General features: G+C 42.6%; 2 protein-coding genes across 4 annotated transcripts; one reads left to right on the top strand and one right to left on the bottom strand.

The window, feature by feature from the left end:
- Positions 1-387: 387 nt before the first annotated feature.
- Positions 388-17,396, top strand: LOC108614753 (uncharacterized). 3 transcript variants are annotated; one of them, XM_089466978.1, is made up of 3 exons: positions 388-499; positions 16,547-17,008; positions 17,063-17,396. In XM_089466978.1, exons 2-3 carry the CDS (start codon positions 16,577-16,579, stop codon positions 17,333-17,335), a joined length of 705 nt encoding a protein of 234 aa, XP_089323104.1. In that variant the 5' UTR covers positions 388-499; positions 16,547-16,576; the 3' UTR covers positions 17,336-17,396. The 3 variants fall into 3 exon arrangements, with proteins under 3 accessions (XP_089323104.1, XP_089323103.1, XP_017864490.1); XM_089466977.1 differs by lacking the exon at positions 388-499 and adding an exon at positions 8,489-8,552 and having other exon boundaries at positions 15,253-17,008; XM_018009001.2 differs by lacking the exon at positions 388-499 and adding an exon at positions 14,503-15,717.
- Positions 17,397-19,687: 2,291 nt separating this feature from the next.
- On the bottom strand, positions 19,688-20,808 carry LOC108612321 (uncharacterized). Its single transcript, XM_018005200.2, has one exon. The coding sequence runs from the start codon at positions 20,552-20,554 to the stop codon at positions 19,814-19,816; it is 741 nt and encodes a 246-aa protein (XP_017860689.1). The 5' UTR covers positions 20,555-20,808; the 3' UTR covers positions 19,688-19,813.
- Between the last annotated feature and the right edge of the window lie 1,795 nt (positions 20,809-22,603).

Genomic DNA, 22,603 nt, shown 5'->3' with positions numbered 1-22,603 from the left:
TAAGCAGATTTGATTCACTTTTTTAGAGTACATGATACAATACTGTGCAGAGTAAGAACCATTTCTACCATAAGCCAAACTGAATGGAGTAAAGCCAGGAATAAGTGAGATGCTTAAGTGCCAAATTTGTAAGGTTTCAAGTGAAATATAAGTACAGAGCAGTCTCAATGGGATCTACTAGAGTTGCCGCACAACTACTCAGCTGAAGCTTTCTGTTTACTTAGATTTAAAACCGATTATAGCCAGCAAACTTTTATTTGAAACTTTTGTAATTGTTTAATATGTTTTCAGCATCAAGGCAACCGTATAAACGTGTCTAAACGAAAACAGTTGTGAAGTTGTCGTTGTTGCTGTTGTTGTTGTTGCATTACATATTTTATAGGTTCTGTGTCGAGTTTCATGTCAGTGCTTCAAAGTGAAGGCTTCGCTTTGGCTGGCTGCTTAATATTAGCAACAAATCGGTAAACGTTTTGCAGCCCTCTTCGAGCTCCCCCAACAAGTAAGTAAAGCGACAGCTACAGCTACAGCCCCAACCTCTTGGCCGGGTGCGGGGGGGTCAGTTGTTGGTTTTGTTGTCGTTGTGCATTAAGTGTTGCCAACTTTATTTAATGGTATAACAGTTGACTGCTAGTTGGTTGGCTGGCATTGCCCCACACTGCCCGGCAGTGTTGCTAAACGGCATGTTGTTTGTCCCTTTGTGTGTGTGCGTGTTTGTGTAACTGTTTGCGAAATTGTATTTCGTGCACTCGTGTCTACGGCCAATGGGTTAGGACATTTGTGGGGAGTGTCCTTGTCGCACAGTTCATTCAACGTTTCATTTTGTGTCGCGTCTTGACTGTTTGCTAGTCTCTGTATGTGTGTGGGCGTAAATTGTCTATTAGTCAGTCCCGGACTACGTGAAATTGTTGTACATTTTTACGTTTTGGCTAAGGGATGAAATTTAATTAAGATACTTTGACGTTTCGCAGATACACGGAGTGAACTCAGCACAGAGCACAAGACAATCCAAGACAACACAAAGCACAACATGCCAGCGCACAGACACCCAATTGACACCAACAACGACAGCAACAACAACCATACACATCTATATAGACACCCACACACACACACACACACTCCGGCTCAAGCTCTATTTGTTGGGGATAATTCAATTTGCGCTTGTGTGTGTGCGTGGGTGTAAAAATTTCTCGATATTGACAATGAGGATAACGACCGACGACCGAGAACCGACGAGAGGCGACAGACGACAGTCGACAGTCGACGATGACCCAGCATCTTTGTCCTCTCTATGTATGTGTGTGTGTGAGTTTGTGAAGTGGGGAATGAGCTGTCCCCTTGGTTTCACATATCGATCATTCTGGTTCACATTGTTAGCAATCGATGATCTAGCATAAAGTAGATACTAGATTTTAGATAGTGGATAGTAGATAGAAGATAGGAGATAGAAAATAGAAGATAGAAGACATAAGATGGAATATAGGATATACGTTGTAAATGTATATGATATATTATATCTTATCTTCATATACATTTCATGGAATTATGGCCAATTCAGTTTACAGTTATCTATACCCACTGAAGCCCACCTATTTGTTTGTTACTTATTTCCAGAATCCACTAAAAGCTCAATAGATTTCAGAAAACGTTCTGTGGAAAATTTGCTGTGCATGACGCAATGCCGCAATTATCTGCGTCAAAGTTTCTTTGGCTAATCTTAGGGCAGGGGCGGGGCAGCTTGGGGGCGGACAGCGTCATTTGCTATTGGAAATTTAATTAGGTTTACATCATTTTAGTGAAGTTAACGCCAGATGGGCAAAAGCAACACGAAGAACAACAGCGATAAAAACTTTTACGCCCACTGATAGGGCAGAGAGACTGGGACTCAATTAGAGCCACATCTACAAGTCAAATATTTTGACTGGCGAGCAAAAAACAATAGGAACATTTGGCACTCAGTGCCAGCAAGTCGATTAATTAAACACACACCCCCCTGCTAAAAAGGCGAGGAAAAACAGTCCATAAATGTCCCGAAGCAACCACCCAATGAAATATTAATAGTAACAATTATGTGCTACGTGCCACAGTGGCAGGCAGCTAACAGCCAACAGCCCACAGCCAACAGCAACAGCCGGCGTTCCAACAAGGATAACACAATTACAACACAATCAAAGAATTTCTGGTCAGAAATTCGATAAACAGCCCTCGCAGGAGCCAACCAGCCAGCCAGCGAAACAAGTGGCAGACCCTGCATAGTGAGAGGGACAACGGCTGCAAGGGGCTGGTGCTGCCACCCACTGAGCGCTGAATAATTCGTAATGTATCTAACCTCGAAAATCTAATCAAGCCCAGTTAAGCAAACAGAGAGCGAACCAGGACAGAGCAACAACAATTACAAGTGCGCCCCCTTGGCCCGCTCTCCTACGCCCTCTCTGCCGCTATAGTCTTTTCTCACTCATCGCGTGGCGGCAACAAATAGCAAAACAGCGGCGTCGGCATCGCAGTCAACGTCAATCAGTTAGCCGCACAGAACGTCACACACGAACGCAACACGCTGCTTGCAGATCAGGCGCTCAGAAGCAGTAAAACGCGTGCTGCTCTCTCTTGCACGCAGGCAGACACACAAACACAGACACACACTAAGTGATTTGTATGAGTGCGACTAGCTGTGTGTGTGTGTGTGCGCACATGCAATGGCACGTGAAAAACATTGTCTGCCTGACCGAACCTCGCACTCAAACCGAACACGAGTGCCGAGCACCCAATGCAGCATTCGGCTTCGTCTCGTCTCGTCTGGCCATTCGCTTCGATTGCGCTCTCCTTCTCTGTCGCGCTTTAAGCTGACTTTGGCCACGCTCACACTCTCGCAGCTGACATGCTTGATAGCTATGCTTTCGCAGTTGCCGTCGCAGTCGCTGCTGCTGTTAGCGTCGCTGCTGAAATTATTCAGCTAGCAATTTCTTACCGCCGCCACTGCTGCACCTCCTGAACCAGAAGGCCGCTCCACCCACCTACCAGTGTCATTCCCGCTGCGTGCCTGACAACCGCACGGCGGAAAATTCACTTTTCGCCATCGCTGCGCACTTGTGCCGAAAGTCAGTCGGGCACGTCCACAGCGCAAGCACAGGGTGTTGCCGGGGGGGTTGGCATGAATGTACGACTGTATATATCTGATGTGTTTTGTGGGTGTGTGCGAGTGTATGCCTGAATGAAGGGCAATCGGGGCACTCACTCACTCATTTGTTCGCTCATTCGATTTAATCGTTTAGTGCGCCCTTTTGCGCCTTATCAACGTTTCATTTAATTTTTGGGCGCAAAACCTCTCGGTTTCGATTTTGTGGGCGTCCGCTCTGCGGTTGATTAGGTGTTATCCTTATGATTAGCGGTCATTGGGCTCACGGGCATTGAGCCATCGAGCGTGGCCGGCAATTGAATTCAATTCAATTCAAACTCAAACTCAAGTGCCACACCACGAATGGAATTGGGCTCGAAATTTGATCAATTATTTTTGTAGCACTCGAAATAGTGAACAAGTCCTTCACGTACCACTAATGTCACAGATGGGCAATATTTTGTATTTAGTTCAATTCAGTTTAACCAATTGGAATATTGAATAACGTTTGGTTTGAGCTAAATGGGATGAAGCAGCTGAGTGGTTCAATCAAATTGAAAGTTAGGGTAAGATTAGCTGCAGCTATATATAGATTACTATGGATATATGTATATATATGGGCGAGTTAAAATTGGGGAGAATAAAATTTATTCATTTATTATCTGATTATTTTGCACCGGTTTATTGAAAATCTATGTGTTTATCTACTGTCTACTTATATTCCTGTTTATCTGTACAGATCGCCCCCATTTATATATTCTTAAAATATCTATATCTCTATTTATTTTCATATTTTATTTATATAAAATTATTATTAATGTATCTATTTGAAACATCTACATATTAGATTATTAATCTATCTATTGAAATAAAATCTATTATAAATATATTTAACATAATCTAAAATCTTTCCAAATATTATCTTTCCATTTATCTCTGAATTTATATTTATTATACCCTGAACCCATTGAAAATGGGAAATCAGGGTATAATGGTTTTGTTAAAAGTATGTAACAGGCAGAAGGAGGCGTGGCAGACCCCACAAAGTATATATATTCTTGATCAGGGCGACGAGCTGAGTCGATTTGGCCCTGTCCGTCTGTCTGTCCGTCCGTCCGTCCGTCCGTCCGTCCGTCCGTCCGTCCGTCCGTATGTATGTATGAACGCGTCGATTTCAGAAGATATAAGAGCTAGAGACTTCAAATTTTTTTTAAAATGTCCGTAATTACAGAGCGCATATCAAGTTTATCATTAAAAATCGCTAACTCATCCCGATCTTTTTTTATCGATAAAAAACCTTATCGAAAACCAGTTATAAAATTATATCTTCTACACCTTTATTGCTAGAGTCTCCAAATTTTTAATGTATGCTTATATGCAATTTATACAATTTCGGTTTTTGTTAAAATTTACCCCCACCCTTAAATTCACCCCCTCACCCTCACTTTTGTAAAAAGCGTATTTCAAATACTAGAGACAAATACTAGAGACTTTCATTAAGATCGTATGTCTACAAAAGAAATTATTTAACAAATAAATTCTCATAATATTGACCACACTGCAGCGCAGCCCAAGCGCAGTCGCTGCTTACTGCGCAGTTAGCAGAGCGCAGGCTTATGTGTGCGTGTGGATGCATGTGTATGTATGTGTGCATAAAAGAAGTGCAGAATGATTAGAATATCAGCTTGGAGGGTTCAGGGTATCTCCTAGTCGAGCAGTCTCGACTGGAGCTTTCTTACTTGTTTTTATTATATTTTTCCTCAATTTTCTATTTGGCTACTTATCTGCACAGCACTTTTAGCTGCTTTCTGCTATTTTGTTTTAGCACTTGGCATATTACGCATACGCCGCATTGTACGCGCACTTTGCGGCACCCCCAGAGCACTTGGCCATATCCACTGTCGAGTAGCTGCAAGCATTCCAGTAGCTGCGATTTATTAATATTTTTTCCTCCCTCTCTCTCTCTCTCTCTCTTTCTCTCTCTTTCTCCCTATTATCATGCAAGTCCTTTGCTACTGCTGCTCCTGTGGACCTCTTTCTCCTCTGAAATTTTGTAATTTCTTTGTAGAAGCTTCTGCTGCTGTTGCGCTGCTCTGTGCCTTGGCTCGCTTTATTCATTCATTTATTTGCGCATTTTCCATGTTTTTTCTTCTCTTCATCGTCTTTTTTTTTTTTTTGTCATTTTTCTCGCCGTCTTTGGTAAGTTTTGCCACCATCTCGCCATCCTCCTTTCAGCATCTGCCCGATCACTGCCCGCTGTCCCCATTTTTATGCTTTGCTCCTTTTTGCATTTTTGCTCGAACAAAGTTGCCGCTTTATTGTTTCGATTTAAGTTACTTTGTATGCTGTCAACGTTGGGCGGTTTCGGGTGGCTCTGGGTGGGCCTTGGGTGGTTCAGTTCGTAACGCCAAACCCGCATTAAAATCGCCTGGGAGCCGCTTTGGGTTTCATTGTAGCCGTTGTCGGTGCTTTGCCTGGTTTTATTTCACAGCTCTTTGCGGCCTTAGGGAGTGTCAAAGTAGGGAGGGGGGATTGGGGCTGGGACGGATTTTCATGGGGCTGTTTTGCTTGTACTTTGATTTGTCGACCCCCACATTTTAGTAGCCTAGTACCCAAACGGGCATTGAGTTTTATGCTCGTTTAATGGCTGCGAATTTACTCGCTTTATGCGTCTTCGATAAGCATTTATTAGCGCCAGGCACAAGGATGAGCGGCCAGGGGTAGGGGCTGGCGGGCAAGTGGGCAGGCGGGCAGGCGGCTGGGCGGTGGGTGACTTGGAGTTGGTCGGATGGAGCTGCCAGTCGTGCGCTGCAGTTGAATAATGTTTACGGTATTGGCTCGTTTCTGGGCCTGATGAGGCGTATGATTTATTTTTATGTTGTATTCTTTTACCATTCTCGGTTTTTTCCTGCAGCTGGGAAATATACTTATTGAGGGATTTTGACAAACATATGTTGCCAGCGCAGTCCCTGGAGAAAGAGCGGGGGCACGTTGGCTGGGATGACGGCATCTTATTTAAGCCTTAATTTGTAAGTTGCTCTGCTAACGTTTCCCCATCAGCATTGTCGAAGTTTTACCCAAACTCGTGCCAAGAAACGAAATCATTTTGTGTCTCTCATTTTTTCTTTTTCTCTTTTTTTTTTTTTTTTTTTTTGTGGGTGTGGGAAGTGTTTGCCAGAGTGAATGCCAGAGCTTATGTGTGTGGCATGAGTGTTGGTATCGATGTATATACAGCCAGAGCAGAGGTCAGGAGCGCAGGCTAATTGACTTTTGCAGAGGGATGGCAGAAAGGAGAATGACTTGTCGGGTTATTTTAACATAGCTGGAATCTATTTATATTAAAATAGCTAGGTGGTATATAGAGTTATTTATAATGTAGGCGTATTGTGCTAAATAAAGCTATTTATATTGGCTATATTTATTTGTTTTTGATGTATCTTTGGGTAGTCCTTGAACGTCCTTGGGTACTTGTTAACATTATCTATTCTATCTGCCCAATAGAACTGTTTCTTGACTGCTTTCTTAGATTTTCTTACCTCTTTCTTATATGCTCAGCCTTTTCGCTTATTTTACAATATGCTTAATTCGTTGTTGTTTTTCTCATCTTCATCCTCAATAATACGATTGCTACCTTAGCTAATCTAGCGATTTTTCATTTGAAAGAGCAAACTCCCTTCAGTTCTCTTTTCTCGATGCGCCACTGTCTTCAGCTTTCGTGTTGGTTGTCAGTGCCTCAGCAGTGGCAACGCCATCAACATCAGGCAGCTGCCTCATCACCTCAGCCCCGCAGAGAACAAGGCTAGCCAAGCGGCTCTTGCCCCACCAACGCACATGGCCAATCCACGTCAGGAGGGTCCTCGTCGTAGTCCTCGCCATGGTATATTGCAATTTTTGCTGCTGTTGCCCATAAAACTTTCCACTTTTTGTCGCTTCTCTTGACTTTTTTGCCGCTGCTGCTGTTGCTGCTGCTCCTGCTATGCAATGCTGCTGCTGCTGCTCCCAGGCCCGCCCACTGCCCACCGCCCCGTTTCACAGTTTTTCCCAACGTCTTTGGTATAAAATAGCAGCCACGACAGCCTCGTCAGGAGCAGCAGCAGCAACGGCAGCAGCAGCAGCAGCAGCAGCAACAACAACAACAATAACGACAACATTTACTCGTCTGCTTAACTGCAAAGACAAACCTTCGGACCGCACCGCACCCCTCCGGCGCTCCAAAAGCACTTTGACTGTCATCTAAAATTCATTTTTATACTTGTATTTCGCTTTTTATTTTATTTTATTTTTTTTTTTGCTTTTGCTTCACTTTTATTTTACTTTGCTTTATATTTTTACGCTGTTTTCGTTTTGCTTTTCAGCTGCTTCGTTTCTTGAGCCATTTTTATTATTTTTGTCATAAGCTGTATGTGCACACGAGTGTGTGCGTGTGTATGTATGTATGTGTGAGTGTGTTTGTGTGTGCGGCTTCTTTATATATTTTTCATTGTGCCACACTGGCGCACATCCTGCTCATGTCCTTCGTCTACGTCTGCGTCTTCTCTTCAGGTCCCTCTCCCTCTCCCTCTCTGCCTCCTTCTTCGCCTCATCCGCAAACTCGCAGAAGTCAAATACGTTTTAATATCTTTTCTCTCTCTTGACATTTTCACTACAGTTATGTTGCCATTTTGTCCTGGCATGTGAGTGCCAATGTGTGTGTGCGTGTGTGTATGTGTGCATTCATGTGAGTGTGTGTCTCTGGCTGGTTGGGTTTTTCTTCTATCGCTTTGGCATGGATATGCCAGTTGCCTCCCGTTGTGAAAAGCCGCGCAAGTTTCTTGCCAAGTTCTTTATGTGTGTGTGGGTGTGTATATGTATGTTTGTGTGGGTGTTGGTGTGTGTGTGTGTGCGTATTTCATGGCAAACGCATCCTTCGCCTCTGCTGCCCATAATGTCTGCCATCTGCGTGGGTGCACGTATGTGTGTGTTTGTGTGTAGCAGCTTAATGCCTTCATCGTGCTGCTGCTGCTCCACATCAAGCTATCGCTGCTGCTGCTGCTGCTATTGCTGCTCTACCTTCTCGTCCATCTCCCATTCATCGCTGTCGTCCTTCGCCGGCTGTTGCTGCTGCAGCAGCAACACCTACAACAACAATAACTCGGCTGCCTCTGCTGTCATTGTAGGAGCCACATGCTCTCCAACACCAGGCCAACAATTCCCCAAATAACACCGCATCCCACCTCAGCCCACTCCACGCTGTACATCCCTCTCTTCAGCTGCCCCCTCAAGCTCTCTTCGGCTGAAATGCAAGCGTAACATTTTGCGCTAACGTTTTTTTTTTCTTTCTTTTTCTCCTTCTTTTTTATTTACTTTTTTTATTTCTTTGCCTTCTTTTCATTTTAGCTTGTCTCGTTGCTTGTCTTTTGCTCTCCAAGCTTTCATGCCCTAGCGCAACAGGACACATCAGGTATAGACGACTAGGCAAGCAGATAAGCTGAACTTAACTTAATTAAAGCTAATATAAATTGGAATATTTTAAATTTATTATATAATTTAATTATTTAAAATATTATATATATTTTGAATACTTTACTTTACTTTTCTCTTATAGATAATTCGCAAGTCGTATTTAAATTTATCTTTTGTTATTTTTCTATGATTTTTTGTACATTTTCTTTATCTACTGTTTTCTTTGTCCTTTTTACTTGTTCTAGCTATCTCCCTCTCTTCTCATTTCTGTCCCTAAATGCATCTCTCTCTTACTTTAGTGTAAGAGTGCAGTTTTTTACTTAACGTCTGTGTTGCTTGCCTTGAGCTTTTAAAAATATTTTTGTTGAATTTTTCACACACACACATACTAACACACACACACACACATCCATACAGCAGTAAAAAATTATATGAAAGTTTTTATTGCTGCTGGAATTACGTGGAGTCTAGAAAGCTGTCTTGTGTGATAGTCTATCTGTGTGTGTGTGTGTGTGTGTATGTAACTATTTCAGCTCAAGTTGATTTCTGTCCTATTAAATTCTTAATCTGAGTGGTTGACAGCTCAGCTGTGGAAATGGAAATATTAATGCCTTGGCTCAGCTAGTTAATTCTTTATGCCCTCGGCTCCTGCCCCGAGCATTGTATTACAATGCCGCATTACAGGCACCTGTCTGCATAATTAAATATGTCGATTTTCGTTTAATTTGCCACAGAGCAAAACAAGCGCTACGCCCCTCCTACCCAGCCAAAACGGTCCGCACATAAATAATTAAAAAGAAAATGCCACAAATGCAAAAAGGTCAGCGTATAAAAATTATAAAATCGAATATTAAATTTACCAGCAACAACAGCCACCGTAACAACAACAGCCACAGTCGCCCGCCCAGTCGCTCAGTCGCTGCTGGCGTCAGCTGCGCTGCGCTGCGCGCTCGACTTAACCCAACTTAACTACTTGACAGCAAATTTTGTAAAATGTAATTAACCAGCGACAGGCGGCGGTAAAAGCAAAAGCAAAAGCAACAACAACAACAGCAACAAAAGCACCAACGGCAACGGCAAATGCCAAATAACATCAGCATTAACAACAAAAACAAATGGCACAACAACAACAACAGCAGCAGCAGCAACAAGGGCGAACGGCAGGCAGGAAGCAGGCTAAAATGAAAGCAGGCAAAATGGAAAATCAACAGAGCTCGTTGACATAATTTTCAAACGACTGCACGTGCGACAGAGATAGCGCTAGAGCCAGCCAACTGGAGGAGCATGGGCATCATAATGGACGCCCCGCTTCAGTGGGATTCCTGCTGCTCAGCTGCGTGCATTGCTGTGCGCCCAAAAAGCCAGAAAACACCCTGAACCGCCCCCCCCTGGCCAGCCTGAAAAATGATGCCACACGTTTTTATGCACACCAAAAGCTACGTCCGCCTGCCCCTCGTCCATTACAACTTTGTGTCATTACTAAATAGTGGGTGGCACGTGGGGGCTGAAAGCTTAGGACTGGGAGCTGGGGACAGGGGATGTGAGGAGTTTCGGTTACGGCTTCGGTTTTGGTATCGAGCCAAACCATTTGTTGAACCTTTTTTTGGTTGCCACAAAATTTGCGCCTCATTTTCAGCCAAGCGGCCAGGCGAAACTGTGTCTGTGTATGTGTGCCTGTGTCTTGGAGAGGGAGAGAGAGAGAGCACACATCGAGTGAACGCTCTCTCACTGCGCACGTGGCGCCATCTAATGGCAGGAAACACGCTAAGCAGCGGCTTCCACATGCTGAAAGTCATTTGTATGTGTGTGTGTGTGGAGCCAAGCCCAAAGCCAAGCCAACCCTTCGGCCATAGCCACCCGGCTCAAATCAATTTAACTTTCAACTTTGGCGCGCACTCTCTCTCTCTCTCTCTCGCTCTCGCTCTCGCTCTGTCATTTACACTCTGCCACTGCCATCCCTTGTGAAATTCTAGACATCCAGCTGCTGCATTTGCTGGGCGCCCAGGCAACTCCCGCGTTTGTCGAGCCAAACAGCGAGCAGACGACGGACGAGCCGGCCCAACAGCGAGTGAGCGAGTGAGTGAGTATGTCGGCGAGTGCGACAGTTCGTTCGTTCGCTCGGCTCTCAGCCGACGCCTGTCGGCATTCGCCTCGTTTTTCGCCTCGTCTCGGCTCACCTCCACGCCTTGCCCCCTTCATTTTCGCCTCTCGCTACTTATTGTTAGTGTTACTCGCAACGACTGCGCTTTTATCGTTTATTTGCGTTCCGGACATGGGTCGGGGATTTGGTTTCGTGTCGCATAAGGGGTTGACTGCCAGGCGAGTGACTGGGGCAAGTGGCAGCACACCAGGAGCCAAGCAGCCGAACAGCCGGGTAGCCAAGGGGTACGGAGCCAGGGAGCCATGAAGCGAGGAGCACACGGCGTGGGGCGGCTTATGTGAAAAGTCAGAATTGTGTCAGAGTGGAACAAGTGTATCCTATTGAATATCATATTGAATACGCTTTACTTAATTGAAAGCGGCAGGCATTGTTTTCCTATATAATGTCGATCTAGTACTCTTTGACATAATTATAATCTTAGTAGTACATAGCTCGATGGAGCTGAATAATTGTTTTAGTAGTTTTTACCCAGTCATATGTACTCGTATATTTTCTAAACGTCAGCCAAAATGCTGGAATGGATTAGTCAAACCAAAATGTATGGGCTGCTATTCATAATCTTGCCAATATTGTATCTCTTGAGGAAGCTCCTCAATCTGCGGAAGCAGAAGATGCTCAAGGAGAAAGAAAGTAAAATCGAGACTTCGAATAAACGTGTCGGTAATAACAATAGAATCAATGTGGATGTGGACGAGATGCGATCAGCTGTGGACTTGATCAATTTTCAATTGATACTAATCGAATCAAAGATCTATAAGGATATCGAACCAGTGCCCCCACTATCCATGGGCGAATTCACTGATGCCGTTCGACATTTGGATTATATCAAGACCAAAACTTTGCCATTCGCCATTGGGGAGATCATGAAGGACTGCAAGTAAATGGATCAAACATGATTATATATACCATATGTATGCGTATGCATAGGTTAGGCTTTGTATTTTCTAATTTTGGATGTTCCGGAAAATAAATGTTGTGTACCACTCTTCAAAAGATTTCCAAATCAATTTTCAGCCACTCGAGGGTTGGTCAGTCTCGATTTCTGCAATCAATACTAAACAGATATAGTCTTTTCTCGGTGGTTGTAGCTGTGTGTGGTGCTGCTTGTGTGGCTAGAATCATGAAGCAAGTATCAAGTACAATGGATTAAAGCGAGGGATTAAAGCTGAAAGGAAATATGTTGCATCTATGTAAGAAATAGCATAACTGTTAGGGAGAATTCCAAAAATTTGGAGTAGTTATGAAATAAAGATTACTCAACTGCTATCAAGCTAAAATGAGTATTATTCTGTTTTGTGACTCTACTTCTGTGATGCTAAGAAGTGTGTTTATATCGAAGCAACTTAATTATATTTTCAGATAGGTGATATTTAAATTACGTGTTTTGTAATAGATAGAGAAGAAATATTTTCACGCTTAAGCTAGACAAATTACATAACTGAGAAGAATTCGATTGGCAAAGCTCCAAAACGGTTAAAATCGCTTTATTATTCTTAATGCGATTTTTAACACTGTGTTTGATATAAAAGAGGCTCAGACGGTGAGGAAAATGTTATTGTTAAAACAACGAATCAAGCAAAATGCAGTTCAAGCAAATTGGTCTTCTCCCGTGGCTAGCGATCGCATTCATTATCTCGTGCATTGAGCCACCGTGTCCTCCGGTAAATGGTCGTTAAGGGTAAAATATGCATTGAAAAGTGCAAATATGCACAATAAATAAATGATTAAATGAAAACTTCTTGTTTAATTTTTTATACACATATTTTTAAAAAATATATTAATTATATATTGTATTTAGAAATAGAACCAAACTGCAAATATTAACATTTTCAAAGTAAAGAAATATGTTTTTACATTGGCCTGCTCAGTGAATTTAAGAACAAGCTGAATCTAGCGGGAAAAGGCTAAAATGGGCATTACTTGGTGCTAATGCATATTGCAGACACGTGCGCGATACGCTTTCCTGATTTGTAGACGTGGACGAATCGAGTTGGAATTGAGCTATGAAACCGAAGAGCAGGGCTGAGGGAAGATGGGAGACGAGAAGCTGGGTGCAGGGGTGTCGAAAAGGTCTTGATGGAAGTTGCCTGAGCAGCTTAACATATTTGTAAAGACCTTTTTATTAAAAACAAAAAAGCAAGCTTAAAGATTATTTTGTGCGTGAGGGAAACAGATGGGGTATTTTGTCTGGCAATCTTTTTTAGCATGGGTGCGATATTTTAATTACGACTTACTGCACGTCGCTATGGACATGCTTGACTGACTTTCTTATGTAGATAAGGAAAGCTCATAAGATTCTCATTCCCATGTGGAAATGGTAAATTAAAAGCTTACTAATATCAAAGCTACTTAATTTTGTTATTAGTTGTCATGAAAATAATTTCATAAAATTTAAAAGGGAATAATTATTTATATGTATATTTAAGCAACAGACATTTAGCAACTGAGAACTATGCAATTGGCAAAGAAACTCTTTACTCTCTTGAGAATGGCGTTCATTATCTATTGCATTGGTCAGCCTTGTCCAGGGTAACTTTCAAGAAAGAATATTTTAATAATTAATAATTGATAATTTATTTTATTTCGCTCTTCTATACGAATCTTATTAAATGAAGAATGCTTTTGGGCATGAATGCATGAAAGTATGATTGGGTGTATAACTGAAAAGCAGTATGAGAGTATGGAAGTATGTATACATTATATACTTCCATACTTTCATATACTTAGTATCTCTCTCCTTCACACCTTCTAGTGATACGTCTATTGTCACATGTTCATTTTTTTTCTTATCGCTTAATATTTTATTCAAATCGGACCACCCAAACAGAGAAGAGTGAAATGGGGGGACAGAGATAGAGCTTCGTAGAGGTTGGAGAGTTTCCTTTATTCACTGACCTTTGGCCCAATATCTCTTTCGGCCACTCCTACTTTCCCCCCTCTCTTCGACACTGGCTTAACTATTGGCACTCTTGGCTGCATTTTTTATGCTATGTTAAAGCCACTTTATGCGCTTTTTATGAGCCCGCAGCCATAAAAAAGTGTCTTACACACACACACACAAACAAGCACTCAGATGGAACAACATATTTTAATATATGGACTCACATACATACGTACATATGCGTGTATGTGTATATATTTATTTATTTTTATATTTATTGATTTTGTATTAAAAATGTAAGTGCTGGCTTTTAGTTTATTTTTTTTCTTTTTCTTTCTGTTTTCCTTTTTCCACATTTTTTTACGATATTGAAATAAAGCGTTGCACACACATTCAATAAATATAAATAAATAACGAGCTGCGAGCGACCAAGTTAAACAACAACAACCATATTGAATATAATTTTAGTAAAAATATTTGTATTTCGTGTTTTCGATCTGTTGTTAAATTCTTGATTTCCCTCTCTCTCTCTCTGCCTCTCTCTCTCTTTGTATTTTCTTTTTTTTTTGCCAAACGGATTTCAAGTGAAAAGCGCCAAAGGGCTGGCGAAATACAAACAGGCGACGATTCCGACTCGATTATTTACAATTTGATTTCATTTATACTCACACACACACACACACACGTACACATGTGGAGAGAGCATATACACACCTATAGAGCATGCGGGCATGTATTTTGATTTTTGTCCAAAAGGCATTTTTGCTTGGCAGTGAGAAAAATCAATCAAAATCGATTTAAAAGCAAACTTCCGTTGCGGATTTACACAAACGTGTGCGTGTGCGTGTCTGTCTGTTTGTGTGTTTGAGTGTTAACCAAATGTAACCAATTTATTTGCTTTTATGCGTTTCTGTTTTATTGTCTCTCTCTCTCTCTCTCTCTCTCTCTCTCTCTCTATCTCACCCACTCACTCACTCTCTGTCTGCATTCGCTCTGTTCGCCAAGCATGTTTGGTCAAATTTTCAATAAATAAATTGAATCGCACACACAACTGCAAACACACACACGCACACATAATCAGGCACATTTACAATTTGTTTTACAATGGAACTGCAGAGCGAGACCGAGGCAGATAGAGAGAGAGAGAGAGAGAGAGAGAGAGAGAGAGAGAGTAAGCTAGAGAGAAGAAGCAGGAGCAGGGGGAGTTGAGGCTAGCCTGGAAAATTGGACAAACAATAAAAAAGGAGTGGAAATGGCAGAAATGCTTAATTCAGGACATTTGAATATTTCATAAGGACATGACCCACATACAAAACAAAGCACAAGGCACAGACCCAAAAACAAAAATAAAAAACAATTTTATAAATATGTGTGTGTGTGTGTGAATGTAAGTTTTTTGGTCGGAAATCGCATTTTACTGTCGAGCCATTGTTGCTGGGCAGCTTGCACTGTAATTGAGTGTATGTGCGTCTCTGATTGAGTGCGTGTGTGTGCATCTGTGTGTGTGTGTAATTTGTAAATCCTGCAACAATTTCGGTAGTGTAATTAGAGGAGCTATCCAAATAGTATTTACAAAATAATCAAATATCGTTTTAAAGTTCTTAAACACACGCCCAGTATAAATAATGCCCTTTGGTCACTTAATTTGTTTACCAGACATTTCCTCAAGCAATCGATTTCCTTTGTTGTGGAGTCAACTCGGTGTCTGGCAGTTGGCACCACCTGACAACAGCAACGGCAGAAGCAACAGCAACGACAATAGTTGGAAAGGAAAGTCCCAAGAATCGGTCAGTCATATCATTTACAACTGATTGGCATTGACAGATGCCGCTGTCGCTGTCTCTGTCGCTGTCGCTGTCGGTGTCGTAGTAGCAGTCGTAGTTGCCGTCAACGTCGGCGTCGACGCACTTCAATATTGTATGATGATAAATTACTTATGACCTGGGCCCCCAGACATTCCCCGCAGCGGCAAAAGCGCAAGAATCGCAAAGCGGCCACCTGAAAGAATTTAAACGATAAACGAAAACAAAGCAAATGCAGCAGCAGAAACAACAACAACAAAAGCAACAACAGCACAAAAAGCTCACAGTCAACGAATGGCAATGAGGAGAGTGCGTTAGAGTGAGTGAGAGTGAGAGACGTTCAGCACGGCGTGTGGGCTAATGCAATGAAGTGCAAAAGTGCAATCGACTGCCAGAGCGTTTATATAGGGGGGTAGGGAGAGGTAGGCGAAGCAAGGCGACATCGCGACGACGCGCCGCTAGTGGGCGACAGCGCGATATAAGCAAAGGGTGCAATGAAACAAAATAACAAAATGAATTAGTAATAATATTTTGTTTGTGCTTTTGCGCTCATTTTGGTCTCGTGCATAGTTTTTTAGTAACTTTTTCTTTTGCCTTGCTTGTGTGCGTGTGCGTGTGAGTGTGTGTGCTTGAATACTTGGCGACAAACATGCAGAGTTGAAGAAGAAGAAGAAGACGATGCCGCCAAATCGATGAGGCGAACGTCGCGACGTTAATGGCGTCGACTGCGACGCACGTCTGCTGCTGCTGCTGCTTCAGCTGCTGGAAGTGTCGACGACCAGACGGAATGGCTCTACGTTCGACAACGAACGACGATGCGACGCCAATAACAACAGCAGCAACAACAATAACAAAAACAGGGGAATTTAAGAGGGAATTTAAGACGAACAATTGAACAGCGTTGTCAAACGGTCGTACACACTCTTTAAGCAGCAGCAGCAAACGTTTGCAGCATGTTTGACAACGTCCATAGGCTTGCAGTCCATCATGTTGCACTCAAGCCAAACAGGCCTGGCATTAAGTTGCATGCGTGTGTGAAGCGTCTCTGTGTGCTGAGAGCGTCAAACATGAACATGTTTGATTCTGTTTCTGCCCCCCTCTCTCTCTCTCTCTCTCTCTCTCTCTCTCACGAATGCTCTCTCTGCTAGGCTTAGTACGCTACTGGCTGTGTGATTGCAATGACCGCCATACCGCAAACGGATCGCTGGCAAGACTTCTTCGATACATATCGGCAATTGCCAGCGCTATGGCGAGTATCGGACGAGCAATACAAGAATCAGAGGCAGAGAAAGGCAGCGTATGAGAAATTGCTGCAGTGCTATAAGAAAATCGATGGGAAAGCCAATATGGACACCATGCGGCGTAAGATCAATGGGATTCGAACTTGCTTCAGGCGCGAACTGCGTAAAGTGGAGTACAACGAGGAAATGAACAAGGTGTATGTGCCACATTTGTGGTACTTCAATGAATTGACATTTCTGTATGACGAAGTAGGCAAAGCAACTGGGACGGAAACCACGGATGGCATCTGGGATAAGCCGGATGAGTCGATGAATGAATTTAAAGACGATGAGGACATGGATCACTGGTCCGAGTCGGAAACTAAAGTTGTGAGTATATTACAGGCAAGGTGAGAAATATATAAAGATTACTTCCTTTCTTAGTTCGATCACGTGCTACAGACTTCCAGTGGATCACCTGTAGAACCAGCGCAATTAGAACAGACATCGCCTGCGGAGCAGCTGCAGCCGCTGCATATGTCCAGCGTCAGCCACTGCTCAAGAGACGAGGCTGCCATCTATGCCGAGGGCTGGGCCACATCCTATCGCAAGTTGGACGAGAAGAACAAGCTGCTGGCCAAAAAGGCCATCGAGGAGATTTTGGTGCTGGGCCAGCTAAACAAACTCGAGTTCAATTCGGTGAAGATGCCAAATTGAAATAGACTTTGAATTGATTTTGTAGATAATATAATTGATCAATAAATATGATTTTACAGAATTTTATTTGTTGGGATAATCAACGACAGAAATTCCGTCCGATCTGTCAGTTATTGTGTCATTGTGTTGATCTGTCAGACTGAACTGCATATAAGACAAGACTAGTTGGAGGCTTTGTGCAATCTAAGGTTTGATTGTACAGAGCCTCCAACCAGTCAAACATTGCGTCAATTATTAAATCAGTCGTTGAACGAGACTATCAAATTTCCACTTAGTGATATGCGAAATTAATCAGCTATTATGTATATATAATATATATATTCACTTTGTAATCAATTGTTTATTCAGTCTGATTGACCGATTGATTATTATTTGTTTAGAGATATAATCATTTGGTCGGGCTTTTCAGCCACTCGAAACTAATTCTTTCATCTCTCTGTCAACTCTCGGTCTGAATTGAAATTATATAAAGATAAGTGTTTTCAATTGTTCCCAAGTTGTTCGCTTTGGGGTTGGCTAAGACTACGGTTAAAAAGAATTTTCAGCGAGGGTCGCGTAAACTGTTTGCATTTGCCTCATTGAGTGTGCTTACGATGCTGCCGCTGCACACGCGCCCATTGTCAACATAGCTAAGCACACACGCGGAGAGAAGATAGCGAGAGAGAAAGAGAGAGTTAGTGGGAGAGAGGGAGACAGTTTGTGTCAATATAAAAGGAGTCCACGGATAACTTAACTTTAGCTTTTGTTGTTATTGTTGTTTGGCAAACACGCAATTTGGCGTTGCACGTGCAACAACAAAAGCAGCAGCAACAGCAACAGCAACAGCAACAACATCAATCAACAAAATTAAAATTAAAATAATAACAAATTTGGTAAGCAGCAAAGCACAAATAAAACAATTCAAACTGCGAACATTTTGTGCTCGGAAAATTTTCCATAAACTCAGCCAAATAATTTCACATATTCGGATTTCACTTTTAGAGAGATATAAATATATATGTAGATATAGATATATATGGTATATATAGCAGCAAATATTAAGTAAATTATGTGTGTTTGTGTGCGCCTGTTTGTTTATTCAGCGCAACAAGTTGGATTTGTGGATGAGATCTAACGGCGTGTATCGATCTTTAATGATTGTTTTTTTGTTGTTCTCAAATTTTCTCGTCGAACAAATCAAATTCTTTGCGCAATCGTTCCCAAAATAATATACAGCGCACTTCCTTTCGGGCTATTGAGTAATAAATCAATATAGAAACCAAGCTGGCGCCCACTTTGCGCTCAACACTCCCACTCACACAACAAAGAGAGGGCGTCAGGGTGGGTGGTAGGGAGATGGGGGTTGGGGCTTGGTGCTGGGTGCGACAACAACAAATTGGATTTGTTGCGCCTTCCTTTTTTAGCTCTCTTTTATTTCTATATAAGTATTTATTTTGAAAGCGTTAAGGAAACCGAGAAGTCGTCGAAGCTATACACACTTCCTCCAATCCTATTTCGCTCAGAAGATTATGGGTATGTCCGTTGTATGAGTGAGTATGTAACGGGCGCGTATTAACATGTACGAATTTCTAACTTTTATTCTTTCTCACAATATGTCTATTTCAACTGTCTATACTTCCTTTTTTCTATATCCAACTGCTCTATTCTAGTGTAGAGCAAACCATACAGGGTATTTCCTAGTCGTTCTCTGTCTCCCTTCTTGCTGTGGCTCCTGCAACTGTTGTTGGCATTGTCGTCGTCGCTCTGCCGCCCCGCCCCCCACAATTTGCACACTTTTGGGCGCCTAATCAAGTAACCCGAACACGTTCTTTGTTAGATTTATATGGAAAATATTTTTATACAAGAAGAAAAAACTCGTGGCCCCCAGCAACCTCCCCTGACCCGGCTCGCTCAGTGTGCAGACAACCCCTCGATGCCCTCTGCGCGAGGCAAAAGCTTTTTCTTGCACTTTTGGCCTTTATGCTGGCTAAGTGTGAGGCTCCTTCGTATCCATCGTATCCTTGGTATCCTTGGCGCCGCCTCAAAGTGATATTTTACATATTTTCCTTTTTATTATTTTGGTTTTTCTTCTTTTCATTTCGTTCAGCTCTTTCTGCTTTTTTCTTCGACATTTTTTTGGTTGCTTGAATTTTATTACTTTACGCTTAAGTGTGTTTCTTTTTCTCTCTTTTTAAGTTAAGCTATAGATATGGCAAAAAGAGAGAAATAGGGGGAGTGAGACAGAGGCAGACAAAGTTTGGTTGCCTTCTCCTTTGTCTGCGACTTTCAAATGCAGTTTTTCTTTTCTCTTTTTCGATGCCTTAAATGGAAAAGTTTGAGACGATTTTTCGCCTCTCTTCAGTTAAATATTGATTGTGGAAATTATAAAGAGTTTTTTATTCAACAAATAGGGCGAGCAATAAGACAAAGTTAATGAATTGAGGCGCATGAGAGATGAAATTGCATGAGATTTGAGCTTATCACAAGTTAAGCAAAGTTTTACCAGCTGCCGCCGTTGCCGGCGCCTTGAGAGGACCAACCGGCGCTGGCACCGCCGCCGCCCTGGGAGGACCAGCCATCGCTGGCAGGACCTGGCGAGGACCAGCCGCCAGCTGCAGGGCCACCCGACGACCAGCCACCGGCACCGCCTGATGAGCCAGCCGAGGACCAACCACCGCTTGCCGCACCTGCCGAAGACCAGCCACCACCGCCTCCTGCTGAACCACCAGCGGACCAGCCTGCGGCATCACCACCACTTGAGCCGCTTTCTGTGATGATTTTAATGATTTTTACAGCTGTGTTGGTGTCGCTGCCTCCGGACGACCAGCCACCACCGCCGCCTCCACCAGCAGCCCAGCCACCACTGGAGCCACCACCTGCAGACCAGCCACCACTAGAGGCACCTCCATAGCCACCATCTGAGGGCTGCGTAATGATTTTAATAATCTTAACATCCTGTCCACCTTGAGAGCCGCCTCCATAGCCGCCACCGCCACCGCCGCCGCCTGTTGACCAGCCACCACCACCGCCGCCTCCTGCTGCCCAACCGCCAGCGCCAGCGCCTGCGCCACCCGACGATTCGTGTATTATTTTGATAACTTTGACTTCGGGTCCGCCGCCAGAGTCACCATGTCCATGTCCATGTCCGCCACCACCTGCACCGCCACCGCCAGCACCACCGCCAATGTAGCCCGCGTTGACTACGGCGCCAATCGCCAGCAAGCAAAGGAAGACTCTCATAGTGATCGTTGGCTGATCTGATCTGGTTGATATGAACTAAAGAGCTGAACTGATGCCATTACCATGTGAATCGACAGCTTTTATAGAGGTGCTCCTCTGGCCTTGGCTATGTGCAACTTAAACGCCTCCATCCTCGTTTACGAGCTGCTATTGCTGCTGCCGCCGGAAGCAAACGCCAGCAACAACAACCAACAGATTGCTTTTGGTGTTTGCTCAAGTGGCCAGCAGGCAAAGGCAAAGGCAACGGCAACGGCAGGTGGAAAGGCAAAGCGAAAGCATCGCCCTCGGAGAGAGATACTCTTGTCCCATCTATAGAGACGCACTCGTAGCATCATTCGCATCTCGTAACTAGAGAGTCAATTGAGCTGCTTCCATTTGCACGAATTGTTACGATTTTGGTTCACTTTTGGAAGTGGGCCTTGCTTTGATTTGAGTTAGGGTTTGCTTGATTATGTCATACAATTTGCAAGAGGGACCAAATATAAAAGAGTATGTGAAGTGGCTTTTATGGTAGATGAAGCTTATTTGGGGTAATACCAAATGGGATCGGGGTTGGAACTAATATTAGTTGGGGTACCTTGGCAAAATTTGAATGAGAATGTGAAAAGTGCTTTAAAGTTGCCTTTCTCAAGAACAAATCTGAAGTAGGATACTGGCCTGGGTGCCTTTGATATATAAGAGCAACGGGGGAGAAAAATACCAAATGTATTAGCTAATTTTACAATTTGTTACACAGTATCGCAAGTCCGATAGATAATCACAGTTTAGCAACAAAATCAAATAGTCAAAAATAAAAAAAAAAAATAAAATAATTTAATTAGAGCTTAATATTACCTATGCTATAGGATATACTGCCTGCAAGATATATAAGAGATTGGAACCATTCAATACCAACAAAAATTATTCCAATAATATTTGAAACTAAAGAAAAAAATGTATAATTTATTAATTGATAATTAAAAAATCTTATGTTATCAACAACTTCAAATACAGGGAATTTTCTTATGGAAACAAATTCAGTTACAAAAAATAAATTCCCTTTAATATCGTGCCTCAACTAAAGCTACATGCTCTTCCATTTTGGTTAGGGTACTCCCAGCTTCATTATGTTTCTCACTTATTTGTTTACTTATTTCACTTTGTTTTGCTTCACTTTCTTGTGGGTAGCCGGCGCTATTATGTAATAAGCAAAAACAATCACTTTTTGGCGCACGGACAGCTCTTGAATGAGCTGCAGTCGCGACGATCAATGAGGGCAGATGATTAATGAGTGTTTGCTAAGCTGAGCTAGTGGATAGCGAGCGGGGAAAGGGAGAGAGGAGAAGAGTTGAAGAGCCGTTGCGATTGACCCTGACATGGTTAATGATGTCAGCCCAAGCAGACGGCTACTGCAGCGAGTTACGCTGCATGCGTTGTCCTTGCGCACTGCGCATTGCGCATACGCAGCGTGCAACCGAATGAGAAATGCGATCGATCATGCGGGCAGGCAAGAAAGTTCTCAATTAGCGCATTGGGTTCGATAATTAATCAATTTGTATTGCCAATAAATATGACAGCAACTGAAGACAACAGCAAGAGTGAAGCACTTTGATAAATGATTTATTTTGGCATTATCTTTTTGCATTTCCATTCAAGCAAATAAATTCAATTAAATAATATATTGCAAGGCACGCATAATAAATGAATCGTGGGAATATTTGGGTGCACAACAAACAGACACACACACATATATGTATTTGCCACACCCCTCAACCTGGCTTGCCCACCCCATTTTTATCTGTTGCAGCTCACAAATTGGGAATGTGAAAAATTTAACAAAAATCGAAGCAGCGACGCGTGCAACATATTTTCCTTGTCAGATTTTGACTGCCTTTTTTCTATATATACATATATGTTTATATATGTATTTAAGTTTTTTTTTTTTTTGTGTTTTATGCAACATGTTGCATGGCCAAAAAATAAAAAAAATGCTGCCTGTCTGTTTGTCTGCTTGCTGTTTATTAAATTTTGCCACGCTGACATTTCTGACGACGTTCAAATATTTTGTGT

The sequence above is a fragment of the Drosophila arizonae genome, chromosome 4 (assembly GCF_054131065.1).
Source record: "Drosophila arizonae isolate 15081-1271.41 chromosome 4, UAZ_ARI_1.0, whole genome shotgun sequence".
NCBI classification, from domain to species: domain Eukaryota; kingdom Metazoa; phylum Arthropoda; class Insecta; order Diptera; family Drosophilidae; genus Drosophila; species Drosophila arizonae.
The sequence above is the reverse complement of the archived record's forward strand: the minus strand, read 5'-3'. Positions and strand labels throughout refer to the sequence as shown.